At 41.6% G+C, this 18,444-nt stretch overlaps 1 protein-coding gene across 1 annotated transcript in view; it reads left to right on the top strand.

The window, feature by feature from the left end:
* abca12 (ATP-binding cassette, sub-family A (ABC1), member 12) overlaps positions 1-18,444 on the top strand; it is a 65,555-nt gene that overhangs the window by 29,315 nt on the left and 17,796 nt on the right. The window contains exons 34-55 of the mRNA XM_085765628.1: positions 1,006-1,170; positions 1,380-1,575; positions 1,682-1,821; positions 2,888-3,007; positions 3,168-3,258; positions 3,687-3,866; positions 4,365-4,707; positions 5,673-5,787; positions 6,134-6,463; positions 7,037-7,106; positions 7,198-7,332; positions 7,522-7,683; positions 7,919-8,102; positions 8,826-9,044; positions 9,806-10,002; positions 12,188-12,345; positions 12,943-13,176; positions 14,182-14,314; positions 14,908-15,154; positions 16,490-16,579; positions 17,586-17,673; positions 17,809-17,936. Of these exons, the coding sequence (XP_085621754.1) occupies positions 1,006-1,170; positions 1,380-1,575; positions 1,682-1,821; positions 2,888-3,007; positions 3,168-3,258; positions 3,687-3,866; positions 4,365-4,707; positions 5,673-5,787; positions 6,134-6,463; positions 7,037-7,106; positions 7,198-7,332; positions 7,522-7,683; positions 7,919-8,102; positions 8,826-9,044; positions 9,806-10,002; positions 12,188-12,345; positions 12,943-13,176; positions 14,182-14,314; positions 14,908-15,154; positions 16,490-16,579; positions 17,586-17,673; positions 17,809-17,936 (3,725 nt within the window). The remainder of the gene's footprint in view (positions 1-1,005; positions 1,171-1,379; positions 1,576-1,681; positions 1,822-2,887; positions 3,008-3,167; positions 3,259-3,686; positions 3,867-4,364; positions 4,708-5,672; positions 5,788-6,133; positions 6,464-7,036; positions 7,107-7,197; positions 7,333-7,521; positions 7,684-7,918; positions 8,103-8,825; positions 9,045-9,805; positions 10,003-12,187; positions 12,346-12,942; positions 13,177-14,181; positions 14,315-14,907; positions 15,155-16,489; positions 16,580-17,585; positions 17,674-17,808; positions 17,937-18,444) is intronic.

Here is an 18,444-nt window from a genome sequence, read left to right as displayed (position 1 = left end):
CTTTTGATGCTCCAGTCTGTTTGTTTGAGGAACGTGAGTCAGAGAGAAATGCTTTTGTGTAAGAAATTGTTTGTTCACTAGACAAAGCTCTCTCTGTCACATTTTAAAATAATTCATTTCATACTGTTACAGATGTTTTTATATTTGATCTAAGACAGCAAACACTGTCCATCCCAAATTCATATTTAGAACAGTAGAACAGTTGTCTTAAAATTATTTCTTTGATACAACTCTTTTCTATTTCAATTGCAATATTTTTTGTTTAAGAAGATATAATGGAATTTCTTTTTAATTTTCACCCTGCATTTAATTTAATATGCTGTCTCCTCCCACAATTTTTGCTCAATTGACACCAAACTTGCTAAAGAGCATCTTCATCTTCATCTTTTTGATTTATCAAAAATTTAGCCTACAGTGCATCAAAACGTTTGACTGTAAACAGTACTGCAAACATATACCATACAATTCTTGCTAGATTCATTTTCAATCTTTCTATATATGCGCTACAGCTTTGGAACTTTCAAATTGCCTAATTTGGCCTCAAATTTACCAGCCCCAACCATTGCTGTGCAGCAGCTACAATCTTTACCTTGTTCCCTTGACTGAAATAGTTTAAATATATAATGAAAAAAAAACCCATAAAGTAATGACAAGGACAGAGAGGAAAGGTCACAAATGCTGCAATATGATTAAGAGAGAAATACGAAAATGTGACTTTGTGAGGGTATGAAACTTATGAGATGTAGCCTGAGCAGAGCATTTTTCATTTTGAGGAAAGACCTTTTATATTTAATCACTTTTATACAAGTGTGTTTTTTTGTTTTTGTTTGAGAAAGCAGTTTGCCGCTGCCGTTTCACGACATGCAACTTATGAAGCTTCATCAAAGGATCTTAGAGATGAAGCAAAACATGACAATGCGCAGGCGGTTCTGTGAACTTGAAAAATGTCGTTGCAAAATGAACAGACAATAGAAATATGTTTAAATGTGGATTTGTTACTTTCAGATGGTGCTGTCTGAAGAAATGCAGGGCCTGGTAGGAGCCATGCTCCAGGTGATTGAAGTAATAACAGGTGCAATGGACAAGATTATCCCCGTCATTGGTCAACTCCAAGGCTTCCTGCTCTCCATCGATGACCTCAACCTAGCAGCCAACAATGAATTCAGCCAAGTTTGTACTCCTCAATACTCCACATTGCTTTGCCTGCAATATGTTAATGTGCTTGTCTGTTTGTTCATGCCATCATTCAATTTGCACCTTGCCAATCAAAAGGAAAGCAAATATTTTGGTTCATGTGTCATTATACTGGTTTTGCTGAGGCTCTTATAACAATGTGTTTTGATACAAGGAAAGTCTTAAACTTTGTTTTGTCCCCCCAGATGACCAGAGGACAGAGGTCCACCATCTCTACCCAAGCTACGTTCGTCACCATCTCTCGAGCGTTGTGCAGTAACGGAATCATGGCTCTGTTTGGAATCTCCAAACTCCCTGCAGCGTCGGAGTCAGACCCCTCCACCTCCAATAACCCTCAAAGGGAGGAGATGATTGAGAGGTTCAAGATTCCACGAAATGCCTGTAAGTAGGACGGAGGATGGGCTTCAGTTTTTTGCCATTTATGTGGATTTTCAACAACCTTATTCATCTACATTTCGCATGATCCTCCTCATTGTTCCTTGTGTAGCTCCCTTCTGTATGAACATGTACCTGGACATGGTCAACACCACAGGAGGAGCCATTGCCTGGGCCTTCCTCAAACCAATGCTGATGGGACAAATCCTGTACACCCCTGACACACCCACCACCAGGGCCATAATGGAGAAGGTATATGGAGTGTATGGTTTAAAATAAATCTATCTCCTCAGCCTGTTAATCCACCTACTCACCAGCTGATTCTTACTAAGCCACAATGTGTGTAAAACAGTAAATGAGGCCAATTTGTGGGAAGATAAGGTATTTCTAAATAGTGTAACAGGGAGGCAGTGCTCGGGTCGGTCCATGGACGAAACGATTTACGGCTCTACTCAGGCTAATCAGACCTCGAGGCTGTTCTAAAGTATTTATAATACTTAATTTGCCTTACACTGCTTCTTGTGCCTTGTTTTTTGGCCATGGTTAATCAAAATAATATATTATTTTAAGTGTCTTTATGACAATACGCGCTAGAGCTCATGGAAACTGCAGTCTTCATTCTGGCAAAACACTACTGATTTTGTCCACAGGGGTCGCCAAAATCAACACAAAATGAAAGTTCTTTGTGGGCTTTAATATACAGTATAGCATTAAATTCCATGTTTTAGGTATCATGGGCATAAAGTACCACATATACAACCTGCTACGTTATAGTTTTTCTGGCCACTGTGGTTAGACTTTGTGCTCAGCTGCAGTCTATAAACATGACTGTGATTGTCCTTGTGTGAGGGCATTTCCACTTTCTTTTCTTATACTTTGTTTTCAGTTCCAACACCTCATTGTCGGCATGTACTGGGATTTAGCACCTTCATGACCTTATAAACTTTATGTTCTAAATCCTCTCAGTAGTTTCCTTCAGTAGTTTTTTTTGTCAGTGCTGTTTCCAGCTTTCCTAGGCTATAGTTACCTTTTACGTCTCTGGTATGAGTAAGTAAAAAAAATGCTAGATTTCAAGGAACATATGCATATTTGTATGCACCACTGTCTTCTACTTAGGCTCTGTTTTTTGAAAGCTTGACTTTGTTTTTAGCATACTGCTGCCTTCACAGATTTAAACAGCAACACACACACACACACACACACACACACACACACACACACACACACACACACACACACACACAGAAACACAGCAGATTATGAAATCTTGCTGATGCCCAGTCATCTCACATCTTGTCCTTGTCCTAACCTTGCCCAGGCCAACAGTACCTTGCAGGAGTTTGCAAATCTGAGGAAATACTCAAAAGACTGGATTGACTCCTCCGATTACCTCATGAAGTCTGCTGAAATGTTGGGCCAGACCTTGCCAATGCTGCAGGTATGTACCACACTCAGAACTGTCTCCTGGATATCTGACTTGTGTAGCCGGCTCGCTGTTGTCTGAAGCCCTAGAGATAAACTTTGTAACGGTCCTCGACGTGTTCTAGCGTCTGAATCTTGATGTTGTACATCATCTCTTCCACTCCCTCTCCTGTCAGAATTCCCTCGGCAATTCCTTTGTGAAGAATTTCATTGAGATGCAGACAGACATCAATGTTGGCAGAATGAAGGAGACGCTCAGCAACTTCTGTGAGTGAACATTTGAAGGTCTTATTTTTGTAAGCTGCAGATAGCAGCCTTACCTTTTTTTATTTTTTTATTTCTCCCTCTCCTCTTGCCTGTAAAATATCCATGCTATCAGAAAATGGGACTGCTCCTTAGGTTCACAGGAAGCAGTTTGCTAATTTCAACATGATTCACTGAGGGCATCTCTCCATGATGAGATTACACATGTCACTCAAGTCAAAGTCAAATCCCCCAAGCTCTAACTTTGATGTACAGGTACTTAATTAGATTACCCTGTATTGTCTGACTACATTTCTATCCAGGTTAAGATGTAACATACCAGGAACGGTCACAACAAATATCCCTATTTTAATGGATTTTGGATTTACAGCAATGAAAGCTAAAATATTTTACTCATCAAAGTGAATTCATTTCTTTCTTTTTTCTTAAAGCTAACATGACAGTGATGCTGGAGAGCAACAAGCACTTACTGAAGCAGATCACCACCTTGTCCACCCTGATGGTTGACCTCTCCTCCTGTATCAAGTTTGACCGTTACCGCGGCTACAACTCTGCCGAGGAGCTCGACAACGTAGCTCAGGAACTCGCCAAAAACCGCGATCTCTATGCCAGTGAGTAGATTCCGGCTACAATGGACAAGCCTTGTATAAAAAAAAGCAGACTCACTCCAGGTCTGCTGGGCAGTGCAGCTTGCATCCAGGCCCTGCAGTCATTTCTAATCTGCTTGAGTGGATATTGGTTTTGGATGGTTTTACATTTCTTAAATCATGCACAGTGTAATCCAAGTATTTGAAAGAGATTTATAGTATTGATTAATCATTACTGTAGGTTTGTTCACATAACAGAGGACTACAGACCAGTTTTACAAATACCCTTGCTGTTAGTTTGCCTTTCACTGTGCAGTAATGCCCGACAGGGATTGTTTCTGTGTTAGTTTAAGATAAGAGCAATGGGTCTTTTCTGTTGATAACGAGTTGAGTGGAGGACACTGCTAAGAGATCTGACTCAGACTCTATCTAGGACACTAGACACAAAGAATTAGCCTGATCTCTAAATGTTGCCCTTCAGTACAAACTGAATACAGTAAGATTGTACGCTCTGTCTTTAAGGTGTCATCTTCAAGCTTCCCAAAGACGAGGACTCATCCAAGACACGCAAGGCCAGGTCTTCCTCCAACTCCTCCACATCCTCCACATCCTCCCTGCCGCCCAAAGTCAGCTACACCATCCGCATGCACATGGACAATGTCATGCGCACTGACAGAGTGCGGAACCCCTATTTCGTGAAGGACACTCACATCCTGGCCCGGCAGACGATGCGCTACAATCGAGGCTTCATCTACCTGCAGGAAAACATTGACCGTGCTATCATCGAGACCCAGGCCGGGCAGAGAGTCACAGATCCGGCCGTCCAGCTGCAGCCCTTCCCTTATCCATGCCATCATCGAGATGAGTGAGTCCCCTAAATGCACGGATGTTTACTGACATGTACACACATACATGCAAAAAAAAAGAAATCACATACAGATACAGTATGAACATACAGTCCTTCCCTATTAATGCATGCATGGGAAAGATACACAGTGTCCCTGAGTGGATGTACAGGCACTGATGTGGAATAATGCATGCACTCTTATTATTCATTTGCCACTTGGGTTCATCCACAGGAACCTTTCACATCGTAATTGGCTCCGCACCATGTGAATGAATATTCACCATTGTTGTGCATCCAATTTTTTGAAAAGCATGAACACACACAACACGCACACACACACAGTCAGATGCCCTTCAGGCCTTTAATATCTGTCTATGAGGAGCACACCACTCAACTCACTAGTACACATCCTGCTCAACATGGGTTTGTGTAACATGTGCATCGATACACAACAGTGTGTCCAATAAATCATGCTTGAACGTAATGCCTATGTTTGCTCTTGCCCTCGAGTGTGTCTTAAGACAGGGCTGATATCTCATCTAAGAAACACCAGCGGGCCTCTGTCTTTGGCTGGCTGCCTTCTGACCAACTGCAAGATATGATGATCCTCGCCTCTCTGTCATTCTGATTTATTACACAACTCAATTTCTGACACGATAGCTTTATAATATGGATGTGTAGTATTAAACATTTCAAGCACTAAATCCTCATGTATCAGGCTCTAGATATGATTAGGTAAAAGAAATGAAATAATAAAATGCAGAGGCTTTTATTATTTGAAAATAACACAAGGATCAGAACATGGCTGTCAAAATCCCCAACCCCCCCCCCCCTCAACACCGCTCCTCCACTCTTCATCCCCCTGTCTCCATCTGTCAAGGGCAGTGACTGAATGATACCTTTTCATCTCTTGTTGTTGACAGTGATTGGATGTTAGGTTTTCTCGAAATTTGACTGACGTCTAGCGTCTCTGTATTCCCCAGATACCTGGAGGCCATCTCTTTTGTCTTCCCACTCATGCTGATGATAGCCTGGGTGCTGTTTGTGGCGGATTTTGTGAAGAAGCTGGTGCACGAGAGAGAACTGAGACTGCACGAGGTACGGTTGATCTAAGCTCAAACTCTATTTTTGAGTTGACAGGGTCAGCTGGTTGTGTTAATCACTTGTGGAAAGAAAAAAATACGAATAATTTGTGAAAATCAGTTGACGCCGGTGTGAAAAGCAAGCAATTTTCTCTCAGAAACTTGAGCTCAACTGCAATGTTAAATCAACCCCCCACCCCTCCTTCCATTCGCATTCCCCGATTCGGTGACATTCATTTTTCATGTGTCATGTCGTGTCCCAGTTGTAAACATTCACAGGCACTGGTGGCACAGAAATGTCTCTGATTTTCCTGACATTTCAGTAGTTTAAGGCCCGTTTCTCTTTTCTTCTTGTTTCACAGTACATGAAGATGATGGGGGTCAATCCGCTGAGTCACTTCTTTGCCTGGTTCTTGGAGTGCGCCGCCTATCTGGTGGTGACCATCATCATCCTCACTCTGGTGCTGAAGTACGGCAAAATCCTGCCCCACAGCGACGGCTTCCTCCTGTTCCTGTACCTCTGTGACTACAGTCTGAGCATCCTGGCCTTCAGTTTCCTCATCAGCTCCTTCTTTGACAAGACCTACATCGCCGGCCTGAGCGGCAGCCTCCTTTACATCCTCTGCTTCTTCCCTTTCATCGTGGTCATGGCCGTGGAGACAAATCTCACCTTCTCCCAGAAGAGCGCACTGGTGAGACATGTCTAAGCCTCCTGTATCATTAGTCATGTATATTAAATTCTTGTGACTTATGTAAGAACTTAAAATACTAAATAATGCAATTTGAACTGGAAGATGCTAAGAATTGAGTGAAGAGATAAATAATGCAGAAGGAGATAGAACGTCATTTCACTTCATTCCAAAATGTTATTTACTCTATCCATCTCAGAAAACAATTTTACTGGTATTATGATTCAAACTGTATTTGCACTGCTGCAAATATGGCAGTTCTGTTATGAGAACAACAGCGGCTTGTGGCCTCAGTTGTTTCCCATTGTGAGGCTTTGTTGTTATTTTTCATTCAACATGACATCAGTGCACACTTCTAAAGCCTTATTTGCCTTGAACAAAGTTCTTCATATTATGTAGAGGAATGCTTTTGAAATATATCACTTCATACTCCACACAGTTGTCAGGAGTGAAGATGAGCAGAATTACAGAAGAGGCGATGTGGGGGAAAAAAAGAAGACATGTTTTTTGATATTCTTTTCTCTTTGCTGCTTCTGTTCCTGCTTCCCGTCTAATCTGTCTCTCTTTCTCCTACAGAGCTTGTTTTCCCCGACCTGTTTCAGCTACGCCAGTCAATATGTCTCTCGCTATGAGAGCCAAGGAGAAGGTATGATCGCATAGGCGTCTCACTGCCCTCAAACGAGTCCCTTCAGTCGGTGGAAGGCACCATATAACTCTTCCCTTGTTTACTTCTTTAGGAATTCATTGGAGCAATGCATACAGCTCTCCCATCGCTGGTGACATGGCCTCCTTCGGTTGGCTGTGCTGGCTGATGCTCATCGACTCCATCCTCTACTTCATCATCGGGGGTTACATCCGGATGGTCTTCCCAGGTAAACTGCAGCAAAAAAACAAAAAAAACAAACACATTTAAAATCCAGGAGTACTGATGTGAAAAATATATTGACGTTTTATTAAACCATTCACTGATGTGGTTTTGTATTCATCACCCAAATACTTTCATATATTAATCATATAAATCTCTGCTTCTTTTTTCCTTTTTTTTTTTTTTAACCTTTCAGGAAAATATGGCATCCCAGCTCCATGGTACTTCCCCTTCAAAGCCTCATTCTGGGCCAACCTGTGCTGTTGCATTAAGTCAAAGAGTAATGCGGGCAGAGGACTCTTCTTCACCAACGTCATGCAGGGGAATCAAGCTGTCTTCAACGACAACAAGGGAAAAGGTGGAAAAAAATAAGATATTGCACTATCTTGCAGCCGATAACAATAAGTGCTTCTGTCTCCGCTGGTGTTGTGTTTTGAAGCAAGAACATGATGTCTTCCCTTTCATTGTCTGTCACTTTTTTTTTCTAAACCTGATGCCTCGTGACATGTATATTTTCCACCTCACTCTCCATTTAATTCCTGTCCCCTGTTAGTTTGATTTACAGGTTGCTTCTGTCTCCATGTTTCTCTCAGGCAAGAGCACTCTTTCCTCCCAGAGTGGCGAGGATTTCTCCGAGCGCCCTGTGGGTGTCGCCCTTCATGGTCTCGGCAAGATCTATGGTGACCGAGTGGCCATTGATAACCTGAATGTTTCCTTCCACGAGGGCCACGTCACCACATTGCTTGGTCACAATGGAGCTGGCAAGACCACCACTATGTACGTGTGGTGCATTTTTTTTCTCCAGTTTTCCCTATTTCAGCATGTCCTGAGATGAATAGAAATGCATTTCGGCCCTTCATACATTGTACGCTGTGTCGTTTCATTCTAATTTGTGGATCCCTTTAATCATCTCAAGGGTTTGCTGCTGACGGGGACATTGTTTTGTCCAAATCTGGCACAGCAAATCAGCAGAGGTACAGCTTAGGCTGATGGGTCTTCATCAATGAGCACTTACATTTACATTTTAAATGTGACTCATTTTGGTTCTGCTCATATTCAGGGCAACGAATAAGTGCAGTCGCAGAATAAGATTTAACAATGCTGAAAACAAGCGAAACCAAGTGGGAATTACTTGTCTCATACTATTCCTGGAACCAACAAATTATTTAAGATGAAAGTGTTGGTAAAAAACTAAAAAAAAAAAAAACACAGACGACTGAACAAAGAAAAAGGCCTTTTCAACCTTTTGTATCCAATGTAGCCAAACTTAGCAAAAGTAATTAAAAAACTGACTGACAATGAAGGTGTGTTTGATTTATATTTGAACTTTTTTCCTAATTATAAAACTTTAAAAAACTGCCAAATAAAAACTCTGATGATGATGATCAGAAATAACTCCACATGAACTGTTAAACCAGAATCATCTCTGGTGAGATCTTTTTAAAATCTGTCAATCCAGTAATGTGCCACATTTAATAAATGATGATGCTCTGTTCTTAGGTCCCTCCTGACTGGCCTTTTCGCCCCATCATCTGGCACAATAGAAGTGTACGGCCGAGACATGCAGACCAACATCGATGACGTTCGCAAAGAGCTGGGCGTCTGCATGCAATACGATGTCCTCTTTGACCACATGACCACCAAGGAGCACCTGCTGCTGTACGGACAGCTCAAGGCCCCGCAATGGTCTGCCAGGGAACTGCACGAGCAAGTCAGAATGTAAGCAAATCACTTATACTGCAGAGAGCATCCTCCTTTAGATGATATCACAGCTTGTGCATGATGTAGTGGTCCCATTTTATCTGTCCGGCTGATTTGCTTTACAACCTGGTAACATAAAAAAAAAACATGTCCTTAGGTCAGCTGAAGGCATGATCTTTCAATAAAAAAGACAAAATTGACAAAGGCTACAGCAGTGAGCATGAACGAGTGCAGGTTATACAAGGGAAATGTTTAAAAACGAGTCTACATAAATGGTCAGATATGTCATTAAATTATGTCAAGGAGATTTTATATACACTTTAATTTACTGCTGTCTCTGGGCTTCGGTACCAGAATTCCTATCAGTGGTAAGAACATAGTAATCATTCACTTTAGTATCTCCAGAGCTAACAAATGATTCAAGCTCGAATTTTCCATAAGAATTGTAAAAAAAAAAAAAGTGCTTCTTTGCATATTCTTCTGGGAACAAGTATGAGGAAAATCATGTTTTCATTCTGTGGCATCATTAAGCTGCAGGTTGAACCCCCAGTTGCATCATGAGACTATTTCTGGAGGCTTTCTGCATGGGAAAGAAGCAGTAATAAGCCTGAACCTACAGGCAAGGAACCGTACCTCTGCTCTGGTTCCTGTAGTGCAGAATGCCTGGGTAACTGATGGGGGCTGATGGGACTATAACTCAGAAACTGGGTTATACCGCACAAAGAAAGTGTTTTAGCATGACCTCCATGTTAACTGCGTTTCATTGACTCCCCCACTAGGATCCTCGAGGAGACAGGCATGTACGCTCACAGACACAAGCGGGTGGGCACCCTGTCGGGCGGCATGAGGCGCAAGCTGTCAATCTCCATCGCCTTCATAGGGGGCTCTCGCTTGGTGGTTCTGGATGAACCCACCACAGGAGTCGATCCCTGCTCCAGGCGCAGCATCTGGGACATTGTTATCCAGCATAAGAAACGTGAGTGTCTTAGACACACGCGCACACGCACACACTGAACACTTAAAAGAGCATTCTGGTTAATTCAAGTTTACAAACTCTCCATTTCAACCCCAAGCCGCAGTTATGCTGTGCAGTGCTATTACTGCTACAACCACAGACCGTAACTGTTACCACTAATAATGCTGATAATCATTGTAACAGGAGAAAGGAGACGGAATAGCAATGGAAGAAAAAAATAAAAAAGACAACAGAAAAATATTTCTCTCCTTTTTATGTCATGCAGGGTCCTGCTGGGCTTGATACGTGGCCCAATTTCATTCTTTCTCTATCTGCCACCCCTTGGCCATATTATTTGCCACTTCAATACGTTCTATCATCGTTACGCTGATTGCTCCAGGTCCTACGTCTCATTAATCCCTTAAAAGTTTTAACAATCTGAATTCCCTGCACTGCTGCTAACTTACTAACATAAAAGAATAGATGCCTCTAAAGTCTTGTAACTGAATTCTGATGAAGCCGAAGTTAGGGTAATTGGTCGTGATCATATTTCTCCTGGTGTCGCCCCCCACATTTAGACCACTGACAGCTAACTTGAAATATTCCAGAAAGAAATGGAGGAGGTGAGAAATGTTCATATAAATCAGAGATACCTCCACTTAAACAGTCCCCAAAAACATAGCTGTGCAACTTCTCCACACCCCCATTTCCTCCTGCCTTTGCTCCACTAATCATTTTTATTCTCCTCAATGATGCAGCAGTTAGCTGTGTATAATTGGAGCTCTATGACAAATACTAGACATGGAAAAATATCTTACACTGAAGCAAACTGGCTTAATTACATAGCTTTTTAAGAACCCACCTGTATTAGCTTGTATGTTTTTTATATTTTTATTTTGTTCTGGATGACATCACGCTGCAGTGATTGGGCTCTGGATTTTTTAACCTGCCTGCCTACCCATATTCTGTATGGGTTTCTTGCTTCCTCTCACAGTCCAGAGACATTCAATATAGGTTTATTAGTGACTCTAATGAAGCACGGATGTTTGTTTGTTCCTTTATGTCAGCCCTGTGGTAGTCTACCGAAGTGCAAACGGTGTGCCCACCCTCACCTAATGTCAACTCTGATTGGCTCAAGCCCCTCTGCGACCCTAAAAGGATAAGCGGTATAGCAAATGGGTGGATGGATTATGTTGCTCTTTCTACTCTTTGTTTTATTTTTCAAAGTGCGAGTCTTCTGCTGCTGTGTTTTACTGTGTTGTATTTTATGTGCACCTCAGCAGCACTCTGTAACTCTGGCTTTTTAAAGGTGCTTTAGAAATCATGTTTACTGACTTGCCTACTTATATAACATCCAGTCAGTATGTAACTTTGAAACAGGCAAATACTTTTAATGTTTATCAGCCTGATCCTTGCACAAAAATACCCACATTCACACTGCACACTCACGTGGCACAGACGATGCAGTCTCTTGCTCTGGTGTTTTCCACTGAAGTCTCTGGAAGAACAGTGAGCCTAGTGCCGGCCCTGTAGGGCTTTCCCTTCCTGAAGCTTCCTACTTTAAGTTTAGCATATAATTATTCTAAAATAAATCCAGAAGTACTTTTTCTTTAGGCTCTCTTAGGGGAGCGGCAGTAATGGCAGGGAGACTGCTAAATGTCATATAATTGTAGATGTAGAAAATATCCTGTGTAATTGGCCCTGTCTCAGATGTTAGTGAGAGTTTGGTGCCAGGGGAATCTATTTCAAAATAAACTACATCTGCATTGCTTGCTGGTTGTGCGCCTGTTTCTCTGATGATTGGTGCGTGTATGTATGACGGAGTTTGCATAAGGCTTTGTAATGCCAGGGTTTTGGTTTGTTTATTTGGTTGTGTGTTGTGCACACATGTTTGTGTGTCAGCAGTCACACTTAAGAGGCCAAAATATACTCACTCAGAGAGAGAAATGAGAGAAATCCAACATCAGTTTGCCAAAATACATCTAAATGCTGCCTCTGTGTTGTTCTTTCACACTTTTTTAAAGCTCCTGCAAAGCTTCATTGAATAACATGGGTATTAAACATCATTTTGCTATGTGCATTTGATGTAATACCATTCCTAAATATGAACACATTGTAGCTGGGTATTAGTTTTTGATCAAGTACTATTATAACATACAAGCATACTGAAATGAGGCAAATTTGATATGTCTATGTGTCCTGTCAGAACGCACCATCATCATGTCAACCCACCACCTGGATGAGGCCGAGGTGCTGAGTGACCGCATCGCCTTCCTGGAGAGAGGAGGATTAAAATGCTGTGGATCTCCCTTGTACTTGAAAGACAAGCTGGGTCAAGGCTACAAACTCACCCTCACAAAGAAGGTATCCATCCTCTGCGACATCCAGTTACTATTTTGACCTAACACACTGAAAATTGTGTTGTTGAATTAGTTTTCCACAGTACAAATTTACTATTAAAACCATTTTCCCTTCCTTATCTTTAAATTATTATTATTATTATTTTTAATCTGGTCAAATAATCCACATTTCCCCAGCAGTTCCAGTGGTCTGTGGTAAAACTTGAATATCGAGTTAATTATATGAATATTAAAGGTCTTATCTTAAAAGAGAGTAAGAAACATCACATTTCCAGTACTTTTTCCCCAGATGTTCTCTTCACAGTGACACAACTTGGACAATGTGCAGTCAGTTGTGACATTTCACAGTACGTTGTAAAGGCAGAGCTGGCTTAGTCATGTGTAAATGAATTCTAGGTTTTATCTCCACAACATAATGCAACGGCGTGAATCGTATCATGTGTACAGAATAACTGTGAGATGAACTCAGTTCCTGCTGTGCTGGCTGCTGCAAACTGTCTTTTTACCATTCTAGTTTGGTATCTCTTTTGCTCATCCACATGAATAAATAAGTGTAAATGAGTTGACTTAATGGCTTCTCTTCCTGCTTTTCTATGTGCAGATGCAGAGTGCAGAATCGGAACAAATTGACAACGCTGACCTGAAGGCGTTTATCCAAGCCCATGTCCCTGAAGCTCGACTGAAGGAAGCCCAAGGTGGAGATCTGGTCTACTCACTGCCCCCCTTCACCTCATCCAGTGCCGCCTCATACCGCTCCCTGCTGACCGCTCTGGACTCCAACCTGGATGACCTTCGCCTGAGCGGCTATGGCATCTCTGACACCACGCTAGAGGAGGTACAGTACGCTCACATGCGCCCACACATTGAAACACAGGGTTTGCAATGTGGTCAAACCACAACACTGAAGTTTTTTGCAAGTGTGCGTCGCGTTTCCATGAAAATACATGGGATCTGACACACAATCTGTCACGTCAGTAGACTCCTATGTAATGGAACGTAGTTTACCACTACAGCAAATAATCCAACCCTTAGTAACAACTTAGCAACAGAAAGGATTTTCTAGTCCAAGGTAAGTGAACTCTGAGCTGACGTTAATGTTTTATCACGGTCTCGGACTTTCCCGAACTAAATTAATACCGTGTCACAGACACAGCTGATGGGGAAAGTCAAACATTTCAATTACCCGATTACTCGATTATTTAAAAGCCCAAAAGTTGCAAAACAGAGAGACAGAGTAAGTTTTATCTAATAAAATATTCAGCTCCAGGCCATATTTTTAACATTTTCACCACAGTCACAACTGTTGTCTCTCCGACTACTTACACATAGGGAACCCCTCTGGCGCAGTTTACAGCATATTAACTAAAAAATGTTGATTTAATTGTTCTTTTGGAACAATTAAATCAACATTTTTTAGTGACTCTGGAAGCTGACAGGAAAACTCTACAGGAGGTTGATGTGGTTTGTGATTTATTTTCATGAGTAAAATAATGTTTCTAAAAAATAAAAATAAAAATCCATTGAGATGAATACAACAATATGACATGGCGGAGTAATATTTTTAGTGATGAGTCAGGCGTGCTGTTATGTTGATTTGAGCATTTGAGCACATTCTAAATTTCTTGTTGACCAATCAGATTGCTTGGTCGGAACTACTTGTTGTATAATTGGTGGTAAAAACATGTACAGCTGCTGAGGTGCTCCTTTTAACTGGAAATGTTCCCTGTGCACATGTGGCAGAGCCTCTGAACTTTGGCACACAGCCACTTAAACATTCCACAAAACATGGAATTAGATTAGGTTAGACTCTGAAACATGAGTGTTGCTTTTTTGTCTGTAGGTGTTCCTGCAGCTGACTCATGGAAACTCAGAGGATGAGAACAGCCCCCTGTCTATCTCAGAGACACTGTCTGACACAGCCTCCATTGACAGCTTCCCCTCAGACACCAGTGAAAAGCTTGGTGACCGGATCAGTGAGTTCCTGCTCCCTTCTTTCCTTTGCTCCGTGCATCCTTCCTTCCTACTTTTCCTTCCTTCCTATCAACTGTACACATTTTAGATATTTTTTCAAATATATTTATTTTCAGTTAAGACAACCACAAATACATTTTTTAAAACTTATTTCAGAGCAACGTGTTTCGCTTGTGGCTTCTTCAGGCTCATGGCCTAACCCTAACCCATTGAGCCTGAAGAAGCCACAAGCGAAACGCGTTGCTCTGAAATAAATTTTAAAAAGATCCTCACAATCCAGTTCAGTGTGCGGTATGTTCCCATTATTCATGCTTCTCTTAACTAGTTTATTCCTTCGCCACACTACCAGCACCTCTACTGTCGCTGTGCATGGGCATTTCTCCATTTTTTGACATTTATTTTCAGTTTCATACTTCACCTAAAATAATTGACCATTACAGCTCCTACAACTGGGACTACCTTCCTTCTGTCTTTTCTATAGCTGTTAACCTAAAGCTCAGTCTGCCTTTGAGAGAAAAGGCAGGCATCATCGAGTCAGTAAGACAGTAAGAAATCATCAGATTTGATCTCCATTTCCTCTCCCATGTATTTTTAGAACTCACGGGTTCATCCATGGCGCGTGGCATGGCCCTGGCCTGGCAGCAGGTGGTGGCCATACTGATCAAGAGGTTCCACCACAGCCGCAGAGACTGGAAGGGCCTGATCTCCCAGATCCTGCTTCCTGTTCTGTTTGTGTTGTTCGCAATGGGTCTGGGATCCATCAGGAGCGATCTGCGCCACTACCCTGAGCTGGAGCTGAGCCCCGCCCTCTACAAGATCGGACCCAGCTACTCCTTCTTCAAGTAGGTTCTAACGACCTTTTCACAAAGGATTTTTGGAGTCATTCAGCTGAACTCTCAGGCTTTGTTCTTTTATTTTCAAGTCATTTGTCAAGGTCAGAGCAATTCCACATAGACCCACCCTGAGATAAATGACTATTACAAGATACATGAAAAATGTATCTCTTGTCATCAGAGCAGGGAGACAAAGCAAAACTTGTTGTGTTTTAATGTTAACATGGCGAATCATGACAAAGGCTGCTGTCAGAATTGCATCTTTCGGTGATATCGCTTACATAACAGGCTGGATTTGTTAAAAAGTTTGGAGGAGAATGATTAGTTATCACAAGGATGAAAGATTGAGTTTTCAAACAGTGGAGGGACTGACTGCAACGCCCCTGTCTGATTTTGATGAAACTTTGATGAAGGTTTGATGCAGCTCCTTCACTTGATTGGCCTGTTGGGTTCCTGCATCACTGTTTTTTGGGTGGGATGGGAGGTGGGGGGAGGGGGCAAAATGTCTCGCCTGTTCCAAAATGAATTTGAAGCTGCAGTTTGTTCAAGGGCAGACGGACCTTGAGGACAGGGAGGAGCGAGAGGGGATGTGAGCGAGATCAAAGTTGGAGAGATTAAGGGTGTCAGGAGGTTGTGAGACGTCTTCATTGTTGACAAGCGCTGTTGTTTGATCAAGGGAATATATAGCTCAGGTGCCAATCCATATCAAAGACTGGATTGATGCTCTCTTTAGTCCGATACACAGAGATTGGAAAACAATATTTATTTAAATCATTACGGTAAGATCAGTGTTGGAGCTGTGTCTATTAGTGGTTGAGGGTCACATTCCTCTGTTTTTATGACTTTAGATTGTAAGGCCAGAATATCAAATTCTATCAAACTTTCTCATAGTGCTATATTCTTACTTCCCTCTTTGAAGAGCGTAAATGGGACACTTATCTATGAGTATCCTTCTATTCTTCTCTAACGGCACTGAATAAAAGAAATCAACTAAAATGTAAAGTGGCCAATCAAATTTCCTGACTCTCCCTTTATCTGCCCAGCCTCTCATTGAAAGGAGTAAAGGTGTTGTATTGGAATCACTGGTGGGGTCATTTTATTGACAAAGTTGTGAGGTATTAAATTGCTCCTGAGCCAGATTTCTACAAAGAAAACCTTGATAAGTGCTACCCTTGAATTGTAATTCCTCATAAACCCCCAGCCTCTAAGACATAATCTTTTTATCTGTCTGCTAATGCTGAATTGGAGCCTTCTGAAACAACCTTGTGTTTGTGTGTTTCTATATTACAAGAAAATGTATGCACAAGTTATTAAGACTGACTTATTCTCTTTTTGGCTTCACAGCAACCACAATCCCAACACCAAGCAGCTGGTGGACACCATGATGTCATTCCCCGGAATCGATAACAGCTGCCTCAACAAATCTGATAACTTGTATGTGACCACTTCTCAAATGCCAGTTGTTTTTTTCCCCTAAAAGTGATAGATTTGTTATTGATTCTCTGAACACCATGTGCTCAGTTTCTCTGCGTGTTCCACCCTTACCCATGCATACAGCGTTTCATTCATTGTCATTCTTTTCACGCCTCCTATCTCACCTTGTTTCATTTACTTGTCTGTCTCCCTCCAATTCCTGCTGCTCCCTCTCTAGTCTCTCTGATGTCCCTACTCTCTATTTTTCTCTTGCTCAGCTCGACGTATGTGGCTGAAAGCCTGCAGCACGACTCTGTGATGTGAGAGCATCATTTGTATTCCATAAACACCCAGTGTTTATAGGGCAGATTTTCCCCTTACAGGCACTCAAATCAATGTTGGCACTCATAAACCAAACCTTGGAGGCATTTTAAAATTTTCTGCCAAAAAAAAAAAACATATGGTGTGAAAGAGCCTCCATCTTTTTCTCATGATGTCTTACAATAACATCGTGACAGGGACTGCAATGGTGCTGCATTTACATACTAGTTTACTGCAATGTATTTTATGGTTTCTTGCCTTTCTCTATGGACGATTGCTGTCAGCTTATTCATATCCAAAATGCAAACTAATAAAGTTCATTTGTGTGTCTAAGTGTGGAAAGACATGTGTGCTAGTACAAATGCTTTTTGATCTGCACACAATGTCTCTGAAAACATTTGGCAGGAAAACAAAATGTGTGGGAGTTGAACGTCAAACCACACAAGCTCAAATTTCCCACAATATGATACATTAAACGGTCTTGAAAACAGTTTTTGAGCTGATACAGAGAAATATTTAGGTCTTGATCTCTCTTTGATGGCTTGCTTTTTTTCTTTCTTTTTTTTACGAAGCTGTTTAGTGTTGGTGCAGGCCATCATCAACTCAGTTTCTACATGTGTTCTTGGGTGTGCCTTGGGATAGGCTGGTGGCATTATCGCACACTGCAGACTGCCACCGTTTCACTTTGTAAATGTTTCTTTTCAAGGGACTGTACAAGGAGCACAAACAAGTGGAGCTCCAGAGGGAACCGCTCCAAACCATTTAGTATCTGTAAATGCACCAGTCAGGAACAGGTGAGACTGGGTCACACAGATTGAGTGTGCAAGCCTGTATGTGTGTGTGTGTGTGTGAGTGAGCATTTGTGTTCTAGCGCATGATTGTTCGAAACAAGACAAGTGTGATACCTCTGTCTCTTCCATGAACTGCAGGTTTGTGATGGGGACAACTTCCAGCCGCCGCATAAGAGGATCTCTTCGTCTCAGGTTGTTTATAACCTCAGTGGCATCAATGTGGAGAACTACCTGGTGGCCACAGCCAATGACTTCATCAGGAACAGGTGAGCGCTGTCTGTGTTTACATCATCTTCATCTAACCGCAATGACAGTACATGCCTGTGCATCATTAATAGCTGTGTAGAAAGCTGTGTTCTCAGTGGTAATAGGCGCTCCCAGTTCCGATTTTAGAATTGCATTTCATAACATTACATCATTTTGATGAGTTAACCCAATTTCAGATAGTCTGAAAATAATGCATGGGGCTCATTATTTTTAATTTTTTTCTCACCTCAGATTTCATTGACCCAAAAGAAAAAAATGTGATTTGCTTCTCCAAGCTGTAAATTTGAAGACTTTTTCTTTGACTCTTTCAAATAGAATATCAATCATTTTGGATACTGAAACGCTGAAATTTTAAGAAAGCACTGATGTTTTGATGTAAATAAAATTTGTTGATGCCTTAAACCAGAGTTTCTCCTTGTGCTCAGCCTGATTCCAGTGGGCATCTAATAATTGATTGTGTTCATCATTCTGTTAATGTGCAGTCAGAGGCTTTTACCACACCATGCC

This window comes from Trachurus japonicus, chromosome 21 (genome assembly GCF_045865225.1).
Source record: "Trachurus japonicus isolate A0001 chromosome 21, Traja_1.0".
NCBI classification, from domain to species: Eukaryota; Metazoa; Chordata; class Actinopteri; order Carangiformes; family Carangidae; genus Trachurus; species Trachurus japonicus.
This window is presented reverse-complemented; position numbering and strand designations above follow the sequence as displayed.